General features: G+C 46.0%; 1 protein-coding gene across 1 annotated transcript in view; it reads left to right on the forward strand.

Annotated features, from left to right (window-relative positions):
* The first annotated feature begins 6,969 nt into the window (after nt 1–6,969).
* The window catches only part of ano2b (anoctamin 2b), a 36,315-nt gene continuing 26,181 nt past the window's right edge, over nt 6,970–17,103 (forward strand). The window contains exons 1-3 of the mRNA XM_030114073.1: nt 6,970–7,161; nt 8,965–9,006; nt 11,050–11,436. Coding sequence (XP_029969933.1) covers nt 6,970–7,161; nt 8,965–9,006; nt 11,050–11,436 — 621 coding nt within the window. The remainder of the gene's footprint in view (nt 7,162–8,964; nt 9,007–11,049; nt 11,437–17,103) is intronic.

A 17,103-nucleotide genomic window follows, 5' to 3' on the forward strand; every position in this document is an offset into this window, starting at 1 on the left:
ATAAGAGGAACTTCAATTAAAAAAACCATTTTCATTAAAGATGCTGCGGCTTTTTACTGCCTTCAAGAGAGATGAAACAAAAACACCCACAGCGCGTCTCTCATAATGCACCGCTGCATCTCTGATCTCTCGCTTCAGTTTTTGTCCACTGAGTGCAGTTTTCAGGAAATAAGTCAGAAACGGCCGTGATAAATGAAAGCTGATGCTTCGGTTGACGGCTGACGAGTTTCAGAAACAATCACAACAGAAGCTTCAGAGAGACCGATCCAGGAATCAGCCCGGACTGACACGGCGCTGAACTGAAGCGGCGAACACTTGAGACGCTCCCGCAGCACGGCGGTCGGGCCACACGGCCACAAAGCGGCCCTCTGAACTTGACCTTTTTAGCGGTTTCCTCGATTACAACACCTCGCTGTTAATATTACCGCCGTTAATATTTAACACCCCCAACATATCCGTACCCGCTGTAACTGGAGCCCGAATGTGGAGGTGTGTGTGTGTGTGTGTGTGTGTGTGTGTGTGTGTGTGTGTGTGTGTGTGTGTGCCACATCAGATACCTTTACTGACAGAATACGAGCGTGTGTTGGCGCGTGCGCGCGCAACCCGACGCTGCCTCTCACACTCTATCTGTATTTAGCATCAGTTACCTGCAGGTAGAACAATTAGTCACCAAGGAAGCCGGCCAAGCAATTAGATTGGGGAGGAAGTGGGATGTGCAACTCACGGCCCCGCAGCAAATCCCATCATTTATTTCATCAATTATTTCTGGAGGTAGAAAAAGCTCCCCGAGAATTAAATGTCTGTGTGTTTCCGCCAGCGGCGCCGCGCCGCGAAGTCCTGGAGGCGCCCGGGAAACGTCGTTTGAAGCTTTTCAGGTGGATTCGCAAAAAAACAGTTTTCTCTTGAAACAGAGAATTTCACAGTCTGCGCCGCGGATCGCCTCCAGGAACGGCTGCAGACCGACTCGCTGAACTGTGGTTTACAAAACCGAGGCAGGAAAACTCGACGCTGGCAGACACAACGTCTTTCAGAAACCTAGAAAGGCTACCAGGATATTTTAATAACCTTTTGAGCAGCGAACGCTTCGGGTTTCCCCTGTGACCACTGGTGCTTCTCCAAAAGGTTGAAAACCACCAGTTTTATATTGTCTATTACTCCAAATAAAACGGCAAAATCTCAACACAAAAATTAGCAAAACCTTTGATCAAAACAACACCACTGATCCTGATAATCTTCAGATCTCATTCTTTGCCCTCCACGGGCCTTTCTCCTTTTAACATCTTATTAGCTTATTGCTCAGAGCGCTCGAACGGCTGACGGTGATTGAACGGCTGATTGACTGAGGGCTTTGTGTGGCGAGCCGGCGTTAAACTAGCGCCTTATTTTGGGAGTCCTGAGCCGTTTGCCTCATGGGGGCTTGGGAAAGGTCCAACCCCTTCTCCAATCTAATCTTAAAGCAACTAAAGAAGATGGATGGATGGATGGGATGGAAGGAGAAGGTGAGCTTAAGGACAACAACAGCGCGATCGATCAAACTGCCACCTCAGGGAAGAATGTCTTATTTAGAGTCTTTCTGTGTGGTTCTTCCTGTACCTGCATGTGTTTACTTTAGACAATCTGACCGATTTATTTGGTTTCTGATTCGTAACGGGCAGGAGGAGCGGTGTTAATCACATTCATCCATTCACACGCATCAATGGAGGGATTTTCAACTCGAAAACTACCAAATCAAAGGAGAATATGGAGTCATGACACTCTGGAGGCGAACGTTTTTATCCATCCACTTGTGCATCTGCAGTAGAATTATTTACAGCAGCCGTGGTGCGCATGTGCAAGTAGCAGTGTTTCAGAAAAGTTGTGTTTCCTTCATTTTCACAGCATAAGTGTTGCAGCATTTTCTGTTTTTACCACTTTGCCATGTAAACAGGGCCACAGACCCATTAGCACCTTTGTTCAGTTTGGAGTCACGACCAAAGCGGAAGAACCACCCGAAGGCGCGACTGTCCCTCGCCCCCCCGTCAGAGGTGCTACCCCTCCCAAACACCCCAAACACCCCAACACTGTACAGTAGAAGCACGTTGAATCACTTCCTCTTAAACACAAAGAACCATGAATTTTGTTCATCATCTTGCTGTGACTGAAGTTATTTGTTCATCAAGTTCGTAACTAATGTGTATGTGGATGTTTTACAACCTGTGTCCTCAATCCCTTCACCTGGATTACCCTCGGCGATGTATAATTTAATTTGCGCCGGGAATCGTCTCCTCTGGTCTTAAGTTCTGTGAAATGGACCTTAGAGACCCCACAGGTTTAAAACTAAACCCAAACAGAAGGCGCAGTAATTAATGCACATTAGAAGGCCCAATAATCCCTTGTGGAGTCTGAGGGCCTGTAATTCCTCTGCTGAACGCCCAATCAGCCGGCCGGCCTGTTACCCATCAGCCCCTGTGCAGCGCTTTGAGCAGGCGTACACAATAAGCCGGGCTGCGGAGGTTCCAGCCAGTTGGAGCGGGGCATTATCCCGGCAGAGCCGAGCTTCCACTGAGCCGGGGGTTGAGCCGCTGAGTCAGAGCGTTACCGTCGCTCCTCTCACCTGCCGCCGACAGCAAACCAGCATGGCCGGCTGACCGCGAGCTTCCCAGGCCCGCCCGCCCGCCCGCCCGCCCGTCCGGCCGCAGCTGAAATGGCGTTCCGCCGGTCCCCCTCCTCCACCTGTGCAGGTGAGTGCTGCCGAAACCTATAGGAAGCCCTCGTCTCTCTCCTTTGTGCGCCCTGTCCGGCCTGTCCCTCCCGTATCTTCACCCAACAAAGGGACAGGACCACCGTAGAGTGGCCCGCCTATTGTCCCCGCCTGTTCCCCCGAGTGTGTGTTTGTGTGTGTCAGCAGGCCGCGTGGGGCGGCCGTCAGCAGGCAGCTCTTTACGGCGGCCAGGGTGTACAGTTGCATGCGGGTTTAATTCAATCCCGCGTTCAGAGCCCTGCGAGCCCCGGCGGTCCTCCATGTAAGCCTCGGGCGAGGCGCTAATCTGGTTCGCGGTCCGTGCGAGAGGCGGCAGGTGGAATCCAGTTTGGCGACCCTGCGTTTGCACACGTCTCATCAGAAGCGGCGCAGCAGCCGCACTGCATGATGATACCGCCGCCCTGCTCCACCGTAAAACTTCCCCATTGAGCTTTTGTGTCATCTGCCCGTGCGGGATTATCCCAGAAGCACCGGTTGTAAACATGAATCTGGCCGGATTCCTGCTTAATCCACCTGTCAGTGTTTTGGGTTTGCAGCGCTCTGCGTCAGGGCTGCCAAACACTTTTCATTTCAGGGTCCATATACAGCTCAGATCCATCTTGACTGGACTGAACCAGAGTAATAGTGAAAGATAACCGTTAGATTTAGTAGCTTTGATATGTTTATCCATGAGATCTGCAGCTGGACTGGCTTTTTTAGCTATCCAGTTTCTCATTTTTTTAGTATTAGCTATTCATGTGTGACTAAATTAGAGTTTTGACACTTTTAAAGGTCATTTATGAGCTCTAAGTGGGTTAAGCTGGGCCATTTTTTCCTATTATTTGTGTGCAGTTGTATTAATCATTTGCTATTATAAGTCAAATCAATTAAAAAACAAACACACACAAGTCTGATTTTGAAATGCCTTCGCTACCACATGTGATTAAGCATGCGAGCAGCAAAACAGGTGCCACGCCAAGCCCTCTGAAAGTCTTTACAGCTGTATCACACATGAGTAATTTCGCCTAACCGCGGGTTAATAACATGAAACCGAATTAGACAGGACCCTGGCAGGAGCTTCCATACAATCAGCGAGCCCGAGCCGAGACAGCGTGTGATAAAAGCATCAGCGTTACGGCTCTGCGCCGAGCTGCTGCCCATTAGCTGCTCCCTCAAAGATGCCCTTTGTCTCTGCCGTTAGAAATTAGTGTTAAAATCCAGAGTGTTTATCTTACACAGTCGCTGTGAGGAACTCCTCACTCCTCTGAAGCGAAGCGGCGCTTAAAGGACGATGAGGAAGCTGCTCTTTTAATGTCAGGAACCCCAGAAGGGCGGCAGCATCCCAAATTAGAGCGATTTGCTACCAGGAACACCCCTTGAAATGCAGTCACCCGACAGAAAATATCGCATTACTGTCGCATTTCCACCCAGGTTTTCTGAATCAGTGATACAACGCTATACAGACGTCACCATTTTACTTATTCTCAAAGACTTTTTATGTGTATGGTGGACTTAAAACCATCTAATTCTGGAATTAGATCCAGAATTCTTGTCTATCCAAGGCCACAGGAGTATAAACTCAAGCACCTTGGCACACAGACTATTTCTACAACATTTCTGAATGCAAAATGGAACTTCTCCATCCTTGATTGGTGGAGGGACGATGCTGGCGTGGGCTTGGCTTTGTGGTTTTGACCTGTGCTCCTTCACAATGAAAGGAACTGCGAAAGCTTCACCACACCAAGACATTTTGGAATATTTCATGCTCTCAACTTTATGGGAACAGTTTGGAGACGGCTCCCTCCTGTTCCAATATGACAGCACACCACGGCAGGTTCATAAAGTCCTGGATGATCCAGTTCGAGTGGCCCGGACCTGTTAGAACACCTTGAGGATGAACTGGAACCTCACAGATGGTCCAAAATTCCCATAAACATTTCTAAAGCTCGAGGAAAGCCCTCATGTGAAGCTGAAGCCGTTGTAGCAGGCGAGCGTATACTTTTGGCAATATTGTGTATGCTAATCAACATTTTTGTAAATAAGTGTGACACTTAGTGTGTATGTGTGCATCTATCTACCCATCTCTCGTCCATGTCAGAAGAGCAAGCCGTTGTTTTATTCAATCTCATCTGAAGCCCTGGAGACAGAAGCCTTGTTTTTTAAGAGATGCCCTGCTTTATATTTATGCGAGGGGGATTTTCTCAGTCGGCTTCCCTCCTACCACATTCACACTGGCGACCTTCCAGTTTCAGGCCTGCCTCTCTAACCTCCGGGCGAGCACGCTGCTGTCAAGCGAAGGCCAAGGAGGAGGAACGCTCGCAAACTGTTGCCGTCAGATGATTCGAGCCGAAAGCTCGAGTGCTTGAAATCAGCGAAAAGGTTTTCCTGCTCTTGACCCGGCTGGCAGTTCTCATTGTCATACGGAATGTTCAAGTGTGGCACCTTGATGTGATGGAGAGAGAGAGAGAGAGAGAGAGAGAGAGAGAGAGAGAGAGAGAGAGAGAGAGAGAGAGAGTGCAAAAGGAGAGAGAGAGCTGTCCATGGTACTGAAATGAGAGCGCAGCACGTGGCCTGGTGCGTTACTATGGCTACAGCTGTCTGTATCCCTAAAATAACCACACACACACACACACACACACACACACACACATACACACACACACACACACACACACACACACACGCACACACACACAGTAACCTTATTACAAAAAACTGCAATCTGTTGCGCCTCCTGACAGCCGTCACTCTGACAAAGATGTAGAGTATCTGTTTCGTCACCTCTGTGTTTTGACCCCCCCCCCTCACACACACACACACACACACACACACAAAACCCAACAAGTTCTCTGTCATTTCTCACCTCAAGTGCTTGAGAAACCCCACATCGACGCCATTTCCTTGGCTTCCTTGTGCTCTTTGTGCTTTGTGAAGTTGGTTCCTGGTATTCTTGAATGACTTGACTGACACATGCATCAATTTGCGCAGTGGGGAACGAAGCAGTGCCAGGCCACTTTGCATATTCGTGGCTTCGAACAACACGGAGTACTGACTGAAACCGTGATCCTCACAGCCAACAAAGAACAGGAGTGCAGTAATACGAGACAGATAAAGTTTTGTGTTTTTCCTCAGTGAAATTTATTCATTTGCCCAAATACACCACTGCTCTTAGCGGACACTTTGTGCCAGATGTGCTGGGACACATGCAGTTGTGCAAGTTGTTCTATGAGCTGTGACAGCACAGGGGGGAAAATATTTAGCAGTTTTGCCTCACTGCGAGTTTGCATGTTCTGCATGTGTCTCTGTGTGTTATTCCCCCACGTGATCCAAAAACACAAAGCCTGCCTTTGCTCACAGTGAGCTGGGAGGAACTCCAGCTTCCTGCAGCCATGGAAAGCAGTAGAGAAGATGAACAGAATTTCAGGCTGGATATTCCAAAACGACTTTTTCATGGCTGGTGACTAAATTTGGTTACTTTATTACTCTATGAAGAGCATCATTTGGGCGTCTTAGCAAGGCTGTTAGTGGTATACTTGCTCAATTACTAGTTTAAGACATTTGACAGGCTGTTTACCCTACAATATAGAAAAAAGTCTGATCTGCATGTATTTTATGCTGTCCATGCTAGTCTGATATTGATCTATGTTTATCTCCGCTGGCCTGGTATTGGTCTGTCCTGATCTAATATTGGCATAAGTTGGTCTGTGCTGGTCTGATTTTGGTATTTGCTGGGCGGATACTGTTGAATCAGTTCAGGTCACCACCGCCTGCTATAACCCGATGCTGCTGTGACAGCTTTTCATCGTAACCCATAACAATCGCCCGTTGCTTTAGTCGTGCTGTTGCTTCACACGCTGAACGCTAAACGTCTTTTTACATGGTCTTAAACTCCTCCGATGCGAATCAGTCTCTGCCAGTTGAAACTGCCTGACTTGGTCTGGATCAGCAAACCAAAGCAGCACAGGAGACGATGTGAAAATACACCTGAATCGATAGGGCTGAGTCATTCGAGGAGCTCAAACTTCTCCATGTTTCAGTTCTCATTTTGCTGTCTGGAGGGAGTTTCTCAAAGTAAACTGGGCTCCCTGCTGGTGGATGAATCAGTTTACTCCCTCCAACACCGAGAAGGAGACTCACACTTTCTAAGCAAGATTTACAGTGAAGCAAGAAATCTGCTGTAATATAATGTAATTTCAATATATATCTGACATGAATGTCTTCCAGAGCCATGGACCAACGGCGCAGGCTTCATGCGAGTGGCCACGGCCCTCAGCGAGTCGTCCTCCATCCACAGCGACAACCTGTACCACCTGACCAGGGACATGTCCGGGATGGGCCTGGACCCCATGTCCTACAGCATCCTGCAGCCCGAACCCTTCAGAGAGGAGCCGTGGGCGGAGGAGTGTGAGAGTCTGCTGCAGGTGCCTCCAGAACCGCAGAAAGTAGGTTTCAAAAAAAAAAAAAAAGAAAAGAAAAACCATCCCCACATCCCCCTCGTGTGCCGGTTTGCTCGTAACTAGTTTCCACTTGCAGACGTTTGTACTATTCTGGTGACTGCTAATGCAAAAATGAGCGACTTGTTGAAGCTAAGTTAATTGTGTAATATTTCCAGTGCGCGTGCAACGTGTTTCATGGCGTTGCGTCACCTTATGAGTTTGCAGAAAGTCTCATTAAAAAAAAAGCTGTGAATGTGAGTCTGTGAATAACAATGAGGAGAAGGACAGATGTTTATCGTGAATGTTTTTCAAAATAAAAGCCTTGAGCTTGTCTAAAAAAAACACTAGTTTCAAAATGTGAAGCAGAGCTTATCTGAGACGAAAACACAAAAGCTTTGCATTTTCTCTTGAAACACTGTTGTGAAAATGGAGCCTCGATGTTCACCTCCGAACTCTCATCAAGCACATAATTCTTCTCACACCAAAGTTTAAATGTCACATGTTTGTTTCTACTATTGCTCTTAGATATACAGTATATTTTTTAATATTTGGTCCTGCCATTAATCTGCAGTTATCGTTTCTGATCATTTTTACTGGTCTTAATCACATTAATGCATTTAAAGTCATGAATTCGTGCTGGGAAAAGGCAGCCCCCTGACCCTGCTGCAGCTCCGCCCACTTCTGAAGCTGGTGTTTGACATGGTGATAAATGTATATTTGAATCATATATGTTGGAATGTAGGTTAATATTTTTGTATGTATATTGGCAAATACAGTAGTGGTAATTCATTGCATTTGTACGTTCTTGTTTAATATGTATGTACAGGCAAATATGATGGTGCTGTTCTCAGTAAATACAGTATGTTGGTGCATATATTGATACATTTGTTAATGTTTTTGTCTATTTATCTATTTATCAATCTAAATTTTGTGATGTGGATCTTTTTCCATTTCCAAATTGTTTCTCTATGAAACGAAAAATTGACCTTTGCTCAAAAACTCACCAGCATTTACAGAAGAAAAGGACAGAGATGGATGTGATGGACGGAATCTATTCCTTCCAATAGATTTTTTTTTATATTAGTATTAGCTTCAATTATGTTTTGTGTGTGTGTGTGTGTGTGTGTGTGTGTGTGTGTGGAAGCACTCTGTGCAGGCTGCACCAGTGGACTGCTCCACACTGTAAAAAATAAACACACCTTGCCTGAATCCTACTGGAAATGATCAAATGAGCATCTATTGAAGTATTGCTGATGGATTTACATATTTATTTCTTTTTTTTTTTTTACAGGAAATTTATGTTTTTGCTTTAGCTTCTCAAATCAAACTTGACTTCTCATCACTTGATCAACCTGGTGCTGCTTTTATTTATTTATTATTACTACATTTGTTGGAGGTAGAAATCGAGCAGCATATTGCGCGCGGTCATTTTTTACAGCGTGGCAGCAGCCTCCACACTGAGAGAGAGAGGGAGAGAGAGGGAGAGAGAGAGAGGAGAGAGAGAGAGAGAGAGAGAGAGAGAGAGAGAGAGAGAGAGAGAGAGAGAAGGGGGATCTCCAGCATGTGATCGGGCTCCTCCATCACTCCCGACATCCACAGACATGCAACCTGCCGCTGAGCCCTCCCCGGACCGAGCGGACTGACCTCAGGGCTCCGTTATATATTTTTTAATTTTTAATTTTTTATTTTTATTTTTTTCTGGATGATGGGGATCAATGCCGCGATGCTGATCACTCCGGCTCCCCGCATAAAGCGCCAACTTTCACTCCTGCTCTCTGTCTTTCTCTCCCTCCGCGCGGGTCTGTGAAGCGCACCAGCATGCAGCTCTCCCCCAGCGAGGACAAGATCCCGGTGAGTACCGGCCCCGGTGGCCCCGGCGGTCCCGCTCCGCTCCATCACTCAGCCACACGCTCACGCTGCCGGGAACTTTCAGACTGACTGCCTCACAAGTGATTTCATAATAGCAATAGATCCATTTTTAGCACGCTCCTCCTGAAGCTTCCAAGGAATTATAAATAAACATGATTACCAACATCTTTCATCTTTAATCTGATCTGATGACTTTATAAATGCACCACTTGGTGATATAGATGTGGCTACAGCCAAATAAAGAAAATCCTCACAAGGAAATTGAGATTAATTCATTTTATCTGATTCCTTATGTTTCTATATGTGTGTCAAAACTAAATTACATCTTTGAGAAGGACTTAAGATGAAACTGCCAAAAAAAACAAAACAAAACAGGATATGCATCCACAGAAACTTGTATTAACTATTCTCAGTTATCCAAACTGTATTCTACCAGGAACCCTCCTCTTTGAAACTCAGAAAAAGCTCCAGGAAACACAAACCCCTCAGAGAAAGCTCCAGTTCCTTCTCGGCAGCAGCCACAGAGCTCGGCACTGTGGGACATATTCGTCTCAGCTGGAGAATTTCACAGCACAAGACTCCAACTTTTACTTCCAAAAATCTTAGGAGGACTTCAGCTTTTCTGATAACTTTGCTTCAGTTATCAAACTGTGTGTGCAAATTCTTTTAATGATGTTATATTTGCACGTGTGCACATATCAGAAACCAGTTCTTTTCTCCAAATAAGTCCCAAAACAGCAGTTTAACCCAAACATCAGTGGATAAATTAATTAGCAGAGCTAATCTGGCCTGCTGATCAACACGCTGTGAGATGTTGATTTAGACTGAACTGACTGCCAGAACCTTTAGTTAAGACGCCTGATTTACATTTTCCAACACTTTCAGTCAGTCTCATCATCCAAACGGCAGGAGATCAGTCTTTAACATTTAGATTTAGAGAAGCAAAGGTCGAGTGTGGAGATTCATTTCACGAACAGATGAATAATCTGCTGACTGAATGTTTCTGTTTACTAATGGAATATCGTCTTTTAATAACTACAGAGAATAATTATTCACACACAGCTGAAACACGCAAGCTTCCATCGATGGAGCTAAAACTATGGACGATTTCACGACGTTTCCAGTTAAAACACTCAGTTTCTGCTTCAGCAAAGTTTCACATTTCAAAATGATGTCTGTTTACACGGAAACAGAAGAAATGTTGAAAACTGTAGTTTTCATCTTGGGCCACTAGTAGGTGCTGTTGGTGGATTTCATAATTAAGCCATTTACACATCTTTACTCCGAGTGTCGTTTCCGTGTAGATGAACGCCCGATATGAAAGCTTTCTTTTTTCTCTGGAGAAAGTTGTCGTGTGAACAGGTTTGTAAAGGCTAGCACTGTTATTCTCTGAAGCTAAAAACGGAGGCTAATATGACTTCTGGAAACATTAAACAACACAGCACCAGTCCCCAAAGATAACAGTTAAAATATCTGCCTTTATGTTAGCATCTGAGAGAAAAGAGAATGTTTTATTTTGAATTTTCAGACTAGAATTCAATATTATATTTTACATAGAGTAGTGACCAGCTAGCTTGTTAGCATGCAGGATTCTGTGTTAAGCTGTGTTTTCATCAATCGGTGACAGCAGTAACAGATATATCAGAGTTGATTTAATACGGAGACACATTGCTGTGTTGTAGAAACCTGCAGTCTTGCCTGGAAAAGTCTCCCATCATGCACCGGGCCTGTAGCTCTCCCTCTTGTGTCCTCTCTGTTTAGTCTCCCGCTCTACTCCGGCTCTGTCTAAATAAAGACTGAAACAGCCAAAGGTGAGCCGACTGCCCACTCTGCTGCTGAAGGTTCTCACTTCGGTGTTTTTTTTGAGAACCTGCCAAAAGCCACTTGTGTTTGCTGACACCGCAGCGGAAGTTTAGGTTCATTCAAACACTGGTTGCGTAACTCCTGCTGCTCTAAGGCGTCGTGGACGGTTTATGTTTCGATGCTGTGGAGAAAGTGTTGATGACGGGAGTGATCTCCCTGCAGGTGGTCGGCCCGGCCTCCAGTCCCCAGACCGGCGGCGAGGGCCTCTACTTCAACGACGGCCGCCGGAAAGTGGACTACGTCCTGGTGTTCCATCAGCGGCGCCACGGCTCCATCCGGTCCCCCGCCAGCACCTCGGCGTCCCACGACCGGCTGTCCATCGTGTCCAACGGCAACTTCCCTCCAACGACGGCCCCGGACGCGGCGGCCGGGAGGGGAGGCGGCAGCGGCGGCGGCGACGCGGCGAGCGTGGGCGAGGTCTTCATGGAGCTGGGGAGCGCCGCCGGGAGCGAGTCCATGGAGCCCGCCGACCACGAGATGCGCCTGATCCGGCAGGAGTTCGAGGCCAGCCTGATGGAGGCCGGTCTGGAGATAGAGCGAGATCTGGAGGTGAGCGTTCGGTTTCCGCTTCCTCTTCTTCAGGTTTGAGGAATTCTTCAAACGTCAAGCGGGCCAACTCCTTCACAAGCATGAGTTTACTCTACTCGGCTCCAGTCTCCATCCCATTTATTGAAACAGACACTTCACTCCCGGTTCACCTGTTTCATCCCTTCACGCGTGCGGTTCAGGAGAAACTGTAGCACTGCCGACTTTCTGAAGACGAACCGTGACACAGGATCTGACGCAACGAGCGGCCGTGTGCAGCTATTTATGGCGAGCGCCTACATAGGAGAAGGCTCAGATGTTAGAGGAAGGAGGTGGGACAGACTGTGGTGCAGAAGATTTCTTTCCCAACAGCAAAAAAAATAACACGTTACAGAGGTTTGTGATGAATCCTGAACTGAATCTTTTCCCTTTTCGATGTACTTTGCCTGAGTGGCAAGATATCAGTGTCAGGCTTCATTCCGTTAAACGTAGTTCTTATTTTTTGGCAATTTGATTCTGGCGTCATCTCAGATTGATGTCTTGAAGGAAGGGTCAGACAAGACGTGACCCCCAGACGTTTGGATGTGAAGGTGGAGCGGAGACGTTTATGGGAATGGATGATGATTTAAGAATTGTTCGGCAGAATGAGCAGTTTAGCTTCAGCTTGAAGAGCAGGACGTCTGGATGTGGAAGGAAGGAAGTAAAATGGACCAAATCAGATCAGAAACCAGAAGTCATGAAAATAAATGAGCAGTCTTATTTATTTTATTTTGTAGATAAATGGATTTTTAATTTGTAGAGATTTGTCTTCCTTTCTGAACTTAGGCATTATTCTATAATAAAGCGTTTCATCAAATGATCTTGATTTTTTTTTCTACCATGAATTAAAGTAAAATGAATCCAGTACTGTTCAGAAAGATGCTTCACTGACAAGAAATCTAAAACGTGAACACACAGCGTCACTGAAACCAGAAATGAAAGTGTTAGAAAATAAAAAAATACTGAACAACTCAACCAAAAAAGACGATTCAAGCCTCTTTAAACGGAAAATTCTTCTAAAAGCGCTATTCAAATGGCACCGTTGTGTGCCAGAAACGGCTTGTATCCAAGGGCAACACACACACACACACACACACACACACACACGCACACACTCAAAATGCACAACTTGGTGGAAGCTGCACCAAACCTGCAAACCTGAACAATGAGGGGAAAAAAAGTCAAGTCTGATGAGTCATTGAGCCTCGTTCCTTCATCCAGAGACGCCTGCAGGAAGGAAACCTTCCACTGACAGAGTTTACTGCCAATATGGACGGATCTGCCTTGGACTGGAAAAACACAAACACTGGGGATTTTTTGGCACAGTCAGACAATTGTTCAGGACTAGGATCAATGTTTTTTAAGGTGCGTGGGGACATTTTAGGCAAATCGCACTCCTGTAAGTTTTAAGAAAGGGCTTTGAGAAGCGGTGGAACTTGTGCAATGCTTCCTCCGTCACCATCGACTGCAGACTCTCCATCTTAATGACTTAAAAGCTCAGGGTATGTGAATTAAACTCAGAATAGCTCATAAATTCATCTTCTCACTTATTATAATTACTTTTCTTCCCTTCTTCCTCCCTCCTGTTCTTCTTACTTTGGAAAATGTAGAGCTCAGTCTGTTAAATAAGACTCACTTTGGCTCCCGGTTCTGAACAACAGTTCATTTATCTGCAACTGAAACTTCATTTTGTTTAGTAAATCTAAAAAAAAAAAAGCACATTTTGCTTGAAGCTTTTCGAAACACCGCAGAAGTCTTTATTCCATCCTCTGATTCACCCGCTGCCTGCCAATGCACCTGACTGATGCATTCAATATTTATTGTGACACCCTGCTCCATCACACTGTGAAGATAATCCAAGTGCACAGCGGTCCTCAGTCTTCCTGTGTGAGCAGTTCATTCAGTCGGCGACTGTTTTATGGTTATGGCAGTAAAACTCAGAGACGTAACGGCGGTTCTGAGAACTTGATCTGATTTTGAAGGGTCTTGAATCAATACTTTCAACATTTATGTAGCTCACTGGCCGTGTGATGGTGCAGTGGTTGGTGCTCCCACCTCACAGTGAGAAGATCAGGGTTCAGGTACCAGGCGGGCCTTTCTGTTTGGAGTTTGCATGTTCTCCCTGTGTGTGCATGTGTTTCCACCTACAGTCTAAAAACAGACAGGTGATGCTAAGTGGCTTTCAGTTTCAGGTATTTAAATTCAGTTCTTTAACTTTATTTTAATCCCAAATTGAAAAACAGCTGTTTTTCATCAACCTTTATACAGAAAGGCTGTTTCTTCCTGAAGTTAGTTTCCCATTGGCTGTGATGCCATGCTTTCACAGCACACCTTACATATGAATGACAAACTAGCTTCAAAGCCTAGGTTACATAATGTAAATGATGTGCTTCACAATTTTTGACTCACATTTATTTTGTGCATGTATTAATATGCACTTTATTGGACAAATGCTGCAGCGAAATTCCACTTCAAGCCATAATTCTTATCAGAATGTGGATAGTGTAAGATTGTGTGGATTCTGGAGTGTGTGAATATCTTCTCCTGCCATTTATTTCAACTGCCTTTAAAAAAAAAAAAATCACTGAGTTAAAACTCAAAATAACACTGGGTTGAAAAATCCACTTTTTTTTTTAAAGCATTTCAGTGATCCCGCAGATAAAAGAGTAAATTCTATTGGCCGCAGCCGGCACAGCTGCTGGGCTGACCTCTGTATCGATTTACTGATTTAGCCTGAAACGGGTAATTTTGTTTTGACATGTACAAATTGCATTCCCTCTGATTGTGTGTTACATAGCAACCAGTTTGTGCCTTTGTGTGTCTGTGTGTGTGTGTGTGTGTGAAGCACTTGGCAGAACACACAGTCTGTGTTCTCCGTGTTGTTTCAGTGACGCTGCAGGCTCGCCGCCACGGAGTCCGACCCATTGTGGTTATTGTTAAAGTTGTCACAGAAGAAGAGGACGGTTTGGGCGAATTCAGTTGCTCACCTCAGCTGGTGCGGCTTTTTGTGAATCGTGTGTGTGTGTGTGTGTGTGTGTGTGTGTGCCAAAACAACACACAGCAGTGTGTGGTCTCATATGTTGAGAGAATAGTCTCCAGCTCATATGCAATGATGAGAATTATAGAGTAAATACTAAAAATAAATAAATAAATAATGATATATGTGCGTGTGTGTGTGTGTGTGTGTGTACGCGCCGTGGCTGGCAGCCAGCTGGCAGTACGTTCAGTCTGCAGGCCAGTATTAATCAGATTGTTGACAGTGTGGCCATGGAGCCTAAGCCAGGATGAGATTAGCTGACTGACTGATCGCTCCTTATCTCATGCGGCGGATCGAGGGGCGGATCGAGTCGTCCGCTCCCCGGCGGAGGAATACCTACATTCCAATATCCTCCGTTTGAATATGGTGGCAGGTACTGTTGCAAAATGACTGACAAGCGTAATTACACTCTGGATGCGGCTGTGGGAGGTGGGAACGCTGCTGATAATATCTGCAGGTTTTGCCGCTCACTTAATCGCTCACGTAAAACCCCACAACTAAAACTGATCTGTTTTCTGAAGTGGTTTCAGTGCAGGTGACAAAAGCAGGTGGAAATGTCTGCATGTTTGGCGATGAATGAAGTGCTGTACAAACCCTCGCGAGTGACCCAGCAAGCGGCTGATCCTCTAATTTGAAATAGATGCAATTCCATCACGGGGATGGAGCTTTAATTCGTGGGATTAAAACAAGCACCAGAAGGTGCTTTTTATACAATTAGGTGGAGAACGAACGCTTCTGACATGATGCGTCTCTTTAAATTCTGAAATATTTAACACATCGGAGTGAGATTTATCCTCTTTACTGCACGTTCACCCTAAATACTGGCTTTTAAATAGCCGTAAACATCCTTCCATCACGTAGTATTTGCATATGAACGTATTGATTCATGTGGCTGAGCGTCACCTCTCATCATTTGCATCACTGCTGCTTTAAATCTTCACATATTTCACTTGCATTCACGTGTAAAACTGTCAAATCATAACGGCGCCGGGATAAAAGCACCTGTTGGAGGAACGTAAGAGTGCTGCAACTCTTACACGCCGGCTCCAGTCGGCGTTTCTTGTGAAAGCGGGGCAGGACGGCCTCGGCTGCCCCGCGCTAACCCAACCTGTTTGCCTTCGCTTTAATTGGATGCCGGAGCGAGGCAGCGGCTTCGATGTCGTACTTGTTGACGGCGTCTGAGGATTACGCAGCTGACCTCTGATCTCTGAGGGACATCCTCTTACCGAGCACTTTTAATTAAATCAGAGCACAAGATGGTAATTCAAAAAAAAAAAAAAAAAGAAAGAAGTGGAGCTGGGACTTGAGAGGACGTCTCTCGGAGGGGACTTTAAAAACAGAATGAGTGGGATTAAGTGTTTGATTAGGTGGAGAGCGACTCTCTCTCTTAATGACTTTTAATCAGCGACGGCCAGAGGAGGCTCGCTGTTACTGCGCCTGCTTTAGAGAGTCGAACCAACACAATACTGTACCTTACAGAAAAGTGAGAAATGCCTGCGAGGCAGAAGTGTGAAGTTAAATGTCAGAGTGATTGAACATATGACCCTCGGTGCCTCATCCCTCACATTCCTTTTATTCTCAGCCCCTTTTCTTAAATACCTACTTTAGCCTCTAAGCGGAGGAAGATCCTGAATGTTCTGTAAGTATCACCGGAGGAACACGATTAAAGCTCAGTCTGCGTCCCGCCATCCATCTCCTCACACCGTGGAGTCCGGTCTGAACTGCACCGGGGTCTCTCCGCTCCTCTCGTCTGATGAAACGGCGGCGCTTCTTTTGCAATCGATCGATCTCGCCTGCGCAGGCCAAAAGCACTAAGTGAGGCGTTTCACAAATCCGCCGCCGTCATACCGCCGCTGCCATGTCACCCTGCCGATCGCCCTCTCGTGCTCGATAAGCGCCCCACCCTCCCACCCGAAGACGCCCCCGGCGGCGGCCTAGTTACCCCCCCCTACTGAGATAAAGAGCTAATTGGAAATCCCTCTACTAATTAACCTTCTCCAGGCAAAAAAGGTATTTATATCCTCGGCGTTTTGATGGAGGAATGAGGGGAGGAAGAGAGGGAGGCAGGAAGAGGGCGGGGGAGCTGATTAATGGTGATGAAGCAGGTGAAATTGGGGATGGGGGTGCAGAAAATGGGTACAGAAAAAGCATGCGAGGAGACAAAGGTGCTGTACAACGTTGATCCATGGCTCCTTTAAATTTTTAATCCAGTAGGAGATGATTTAGAGTCACAAATGAGCCTGTTGAAGAATTAAGAACGAAGTTTTTCATCTTAAAAGTTCTCGTTTTGATTGATCAGGTCCCGTCAGGACTGAGACCTGCTGGTGTGGTGAATGTGTTGAATGCATGACAGCTTCTGCTTCTTGGTGAAAAAAAACTTCATCGGTTTCCAACGTTTCTTTTCGTGTTTCAGATTGGGCAAAGCGGCTGACTGTAGTCAAATTGTATCTTGCGATGCACGGACATGCATGTCAGGCTGGATTTGTATATAAGAGCAGGATTGACAGACTCTCTGAGTCCGATCTGCGACAGATTACAGGCCTGTCCGCGGTGTAATGTGCGTGTCGGCCGGGAAACGTCCCGACTCGTCACCGTGAAGCTGATGGAAAACGACC

This window comes from Salarias fasciatus, chromosome 17 (genome assembly GCF_902148845.1).
Source record: "Salarias fasciatus chromosome 17, fSalaFa1.1, whole genome shotgun sequence".
In the NCBI taxonomy this organism is placed as follows: domain Eukaryota; kingdom Metazoa; phylum Chordata; class Actinopteri; order Blenniiformes; family Blenniidae; genus Salarias; species Salarias fasciatus.